Source organism: Vigna radiata, chromosome 4 (genome assembly GCF_000741045.1).
Source record: "Vigna radiata var. radiata cultivar VC1973A chromosome 4, Vradiata_ver6, whole genome shotgun sequence".
NCBI lineage: Eukaryota > Viridiplantae > Streptophyta > Magnoliopsida > Fabales > Fabaceae > Vigna > Vigna radiata.
In genome coordinates this window covers 1,839,199-1,844,804 of record NC_028354.1, presented here as the reverse complement: position 1 = coordinate 1,844,804, position 5,606 = coordinate 1,839,199, and the positions used below count along the sequence as shown (strand labels likewise).

At 34.9% G+C, this 5,606-nt stretch overlaps 1 protein-coding gene across 2 annotated transcripts in view; it reads left to right on the top strand.

Annotated features, from left to right (window-relative positions):
- Nucleotides 1-2,569: 2,569 nt before the first annotated feature.
- LOC106759507 (U-box domain-containing protein 13) overlaps nucleotides 2,570-5,606 on the top strand; it is an 11,269-nt gene continuing 8,232 nt past the window's right edge. Inside the window, exons 1-3 of one of the 2 annotated variants that reach the window (XM_014642708.2) lie at nucleotides 2,570-3,018; nucleotides 3,774-3,890; nucleotides 4,665-5,117. In XM_014642708.2, the coding sequence (XP_014498194.1) occupies nucleotides 2,755-3,018; nucleotides 3,774-3,890; nucleotides 4,665-5,117 (834 nt within the window). In that variant the 5' untranslated portion in view covers nucleotides 2,570-2,754. The remainder of the gene's footprint in view (nucleotides 3,019-3,773; nucleotides 3,891-4,664; nucleotides 5,118-5,606) is intronic. The other variant, XM_014642707.2, reaches the window with a different exon arrangement.

Here is a 5,606-nt window from a genome sequence, read left to right as displayed (position 1 = left end):
GGCGCATAGACGATTTTGTCTTAACACAACCAAGCCAAATACAAAGCTTTGATAGTAAGCCTCGAACTAGCCAAGGACGACGGGGCTAGACACCTCGTGTGCCGAACGGATTCTCAGTTGGTAGTTGGGGAAATGAATGGGGAGTTCTAGGTGAAAGACGACCAATTATTCCAATATTCAACACCATCTCCTTTTCCATGATATACCCACTCGTTTACTTTACAAACTGCCAACTTTATTGTAGCGACTTCCTCTACATTGCGGACGACACAGACTCGCTCGACCCAATCCTCCAGGTCTTTCTTTAGATGGAAACAGGTGACATATTAACCCACATGTGACATATTAACCCACTTCACAAGATGCTCAATCACAGCCTGTAATCACAGGCAAGGTTTGAATGTTTTTGTCCCCCTCGTCCTGACCATCAACCTCCACTTCCCCGTAATGAAGACTGATCGCTACGCCAGAAATAGCCTTATCATTATATACATTATCTAAACCACCGATTGAGTTGTTATCCCGTTCTGTAGTCTCAAAGATTGACGAAGACACAAAGCTTAAAGACAAAGATCGCGAGTAATCGCTAACAAACCCCTCGTCGTCCCTTCCTGCTGATTCCCTAAATGAAGATAGATGAGCGATAGCCATTTTACTACCCAAAATTATAAATGAAACCGTGCGATAGGTAGAGTAAGTGGAAGAAAATAGTGAAAATGATAGCTAGACCTCACCCCTATTTATAAGGAAAATCGCGCATAATTGCTAGCGTAGATCCACCATTGGATTTAGCCACGACCAACAGTCCATATGACAAGCCTTTGCCACTTCCTCAAGGCGTGCGCCTTCCTGCCATAACCACAATTCAAAATCGAATCGAACGACACACCTACCAGTTAAATGAAGGACGAATGCCCACGAGCATAAGACACCACGAAACACCTAAAACTATAAACCCCAACAACAGGTAAACCTGACTCGGGCTTGGGGGGCCTATGTACCATATGCCCGTACAGTCTGCACGCTAGTGGACAATCAACCATGGGAAATGATGGGGTTGGAAGGTTCATACTCTCAAGCAACCTTAAGTGCCACCTCTAATCAAGCTTACTGGTAAGTCCTACCAATAAGATGTTGGGTTATGATTACGATCTTGCTAATCATAAGTCCATCTCAAAACCTATAAATACGTGTCAAAGGTAAGAAGGTAGGTGATGTCATTTATTACAAATTTAAGATTTTACTATAACTCCCGATCAGTTAAATAACTAACTTGAGTGTCAAAGTGCATTTGACAAGTAATATCAATATGACACTTGACATCTAACAATACAAAACTAAAGTCGTAACATCTTAACACGACTTCAGTTTAAAATACATTAAGCTAAAGACAAGCCACCTTAATATGTTATGAATTTAAAAATACTTTACACTAAAGTCGTGCCACCCTAAGACAATTTCTTCACAATGAACTCATACCAAATTGACACAACCAATTTCTATAAGTTTATTTTTTTAAACTATCCATTTCAATAATTCTGAAAAAAAAACCATTTTGGTGTTTTTGTCCAACTCTCTTTAAATGTTTCCTCATTAGACTAATTACTTGGTGTTAGCAATTCACTTAATTAAATCAGAATAGTAGTGCTTCATGATATTAAAATGATAATTTGTTAGTAAACACATAAATAAATAAAAAATTGTTATTTTCCAGGTATGACTTCTATTTCCTACACCTCCACAAATTTTTCGCGCATCTCTTAAATTTTTAAAATGATAATTTTACTTCTTTGTAGAAGTGACTTCTGTATTATATGTTCTGAAGTATTTTAAAATTTTCGGAACAAATATTTTGAAATTTTAAAAATAAGATTTTCACAATGAGGTTTTTGGAACACATGGAATATGAAACAAAAAAATTCTGGAATAAGATTTTCAGAACAACCTTCCTTAACACATATCCTTTGAACAATCCCATATGACATGTGATTCTGAAAGTGCTTTTCAGAATTAGTTTTTCTTTTTGCGTTTTCTATTCTTCCTCTCTAACATTCTTTCTCTCTTCTTCTTCCTCTATTATTCTTTCTATGTAACAGTGTCATGACGGTAGTGGTAGTGTAATACAGTAGAGAGTTTAATATTTTTTTACTAATATGAGAGTGCAACTGCTAATTGTGGTGGTGCAGAAAGAAATAGCCTCGAGGTTTCCTTCTTAGGCCCTATCCACTTTGTGTGTAGCAATTCATGCGTTGTGCGTGAATTATTTCGTGACAGATTGGTATTTTTCTTTTCATTCCATAAGTATTATTATGAAAATAAGTTATTAAATATTTATTTATGTTTATAAGAAGAAAAATTCTAGTTTTTTTCTCAACAAAAATGTTTGTGAAAATAAATTTATAATAACCAAAAGCTATATTAAAATGCTTGATACAATTTCAACCTTTCTTAATATGATGGTTTATTTCCGAATTAAAATCTCACAGTACAGAGAGAGAAGAAATAATAAAATAACTAAAATGTATAATTAGTTCATTGAAATATAATATAAGTTCAGCATTTTAAGCAAAGGTTTTCATCGAATGCCATGCGTCGTTCGCGCAAATATATTCTTCTGTGGCGCCATGAGTTAACCACTATTTCACAACCATGAGTTAACCACTATTCTTAAATCTTGTGTTTTCCTTCACCTCCACCACGTGATTGTGGGACCCACACACGCGCCTTGGCATTCTCGCTTCGCTTCTTCTATCTATGGCGGAAACCGACCCTTCCTGGGTGCTCCGCAACCTCACCCGCGTTTCCACCCAAATCTCGTACCTCTCCTCCTTCAAGCCCATCATCAGGACTCAATGCTGCGACCTCGCTCGCCGCATACGCTTCCTCGCTCCTCTCTTCCTCGAATTGCATGACAACGTCGAGTTGACTGGTGCCGTTTCCTTCCACGCACTTCAGGAGGCGCTATTCAAGGCCAGGGATTTGCTCCAATTTGCCACCACTGCAAGCCAGGTTTTCATGGTACGTTCTTCAATTCACTCGACGAGCTTCGTGTAACTAAATTGCATTGTTCGTTTGAAAAATGATAGCTAAACACCTTTTTTTTTTAATTTATTTTAAAATTCATTAAAAGTTGCAAACACCGATTACACCATATCTCTTTTCTTTAATGAGATTCACTGTTTTACTCGTAATTTTTGAATTTTTTTAAAAGAAAATTTTAGGTTTAATTACTTGTTTCTCACCGTCTCTACAAAATAACGACTTTGATATATTAACAAAAATTAATTTACTTTTATGCAAAATACACTGATTTTGAAATATTAAAAAAAATTAATTTATTTTAAAATATAAAAACTCAATATATATTAATGTATTCTGAAGACACATTAAATTAAAAATTCATTCTTCATTGAACAAACTAAAAATATTAAAATTATATGTGCATGTACTAAAGATGATAAAGAATAAAAAAATTATTTGTGTATCGTTGGAAGGAAATTTTTTAGATATAGGAATTTGAAAGGGAAAGAATTGTAAACGTAGAAACCACAGGAGTAATTAAACCAAAATTTAATCAGCAATGTGTGTTCAAAAGACAATTAGCGTTGCCAAATGAGTAGTTAAACTGAAGTTTAACTAATATTGTGCCTTCAAAAGAATATTATAGGGTGTGTTGCATGTACTTCTTTATGGTTTGCTTTTTGTAATGTCATTTGTTGTATATTTGAATTTCATTTGGTGTTTGGTTCTGTGGATGTTGCTTGGAATTGCAGATACTGGACAGAGAGCAAGTTAAGCACAGGTTCACAGATGTTGCTGTTCGTTTTGAACATGCTATGAGCAAGATCTCCTTTGACGAGCTTGATGTTTCTGAAGAAATCAAGGAACAGGTGAATAATGTTTGCAAAGCTTTCTTTCTCGGGAAACTTGATACTTCTAACTCAAGGAGAATATTGCATGTTAGTAATTGTTGGAATAATTTTCCAATGACTTAGGGAAATAAGATGAACAACAATGTAGACTTGATATATTCTTCTAGGCGTAAATACATACTTTTCTAAAAGCAATATTTCGTCCCTTATAAGAGTGAAGAGGATCACGAAATCCGCTTTTGAAATACAAAGAAGAAATGCAACGATAATACTCACTCTTAGTATTAATGTTAAACAAGAATATGATTGTCAGAAATTTATTTGTGTGTTAAGAGGATAACCGAATGAATTTCAGTAGAGCACGAGATCCCTTTATATAGATGTTGATCAGACATCTTTCAAATCTAAGAGATACCAGATTCTGATTAGTTACATTTCTTCATGAATGATTGTAACTTTTCATGAATAGTAACTCTTCATGAATAATTGTAACTCTTCATGAATGGTAACTTTTCATGAATAATTATAACTCTTCATGAATCTGAAAATTGTCTCTAATACTCTTAAATTCCAACAATCCTCCACCATTTGAGAGTATTGTATAATTACGTAACACAAAAATCAATTTAATAATTGCAATCTTACACATAAATCCTCCGAAAAATGGTATTTTCCTTGGTTTCTTTGTCTTCATTTATAGTGAGTTGATCAATTTCTTGTTTGTCTGTTGCTACCACTTTTTGTTGTCTTAATTCTAAGTTCTTATTTCTCTGCTACTGTTGTCATCTTCAGGTTGCACTTGTGACCACTCAGTTTAGAAGAGCTAAAGAGCAGTTTGATCCACTGTGTCTTCAGCTTTATGAACAACTTTTGTCTGTTTACAAAGAGAGCTATGATGTGAACACTCAAACTGCTGAACTACGTTCAATCTGTGAAAAGCTACAATTTATCAATGTGGATGATGTCAAGCAAGAGTCACTTGCTCTAGAAAAGATGGGCGGAGAGAGGTGGGATCATTCTCAGAAAAGGATACAGGATATGTCGTTGGTTGTGCTGAAAAAAATCCAAGATTTCTTAATGGTGGAATCAGGAAACATTATTGTGTCACCNAGTGAGGATATATCTCGACATACTGATGAGTCATATGTGAAATCNTGTANGCAATCANTGGTTATACCTGATGAGTTTCGCTGTCCAATATCTCTAGAGCTAATGAAAGATCCTGTTATCATTTGCACAGGGCAGGTTTGTGCTTAATATCACCTTTTTTAATTGTCCTTATGTATTATAGAAATTCAGAAGCTATTATGGCTGGCTGATATGTTTAGTTTATTGGCATGTAACAATAGAAACCAAAGTTGCTTCTTCAAAGTCAACTTCAATTAAGTTCATTTATTATACAGTTTATGGTTGCTAGTTTGAGTTTTCCTACATGGTAACCTATGAGTAGTTTTTTGGTTGTTCTTTTCTGTAACGTTATTCAATAATGTGACCTTTATGTGTTTACTTTATACGAACCTTAAACAGCAATTAGTAACCAGAAATATTGCATGGTTTTAGTGGTATATGAGAAGGCGGAGAGAAAGACCAAGACAAATATTGAAAGAAGTTGCTAAGAGGGATGGATCTCATGATAAATAATCTCTCGAAATATTTGGTCTATATCTAGGTCGAATGTTATCGTATACAAGGTTGCCAAACTTGATAGTTATGTAAACTTGTAGAGACCTATGG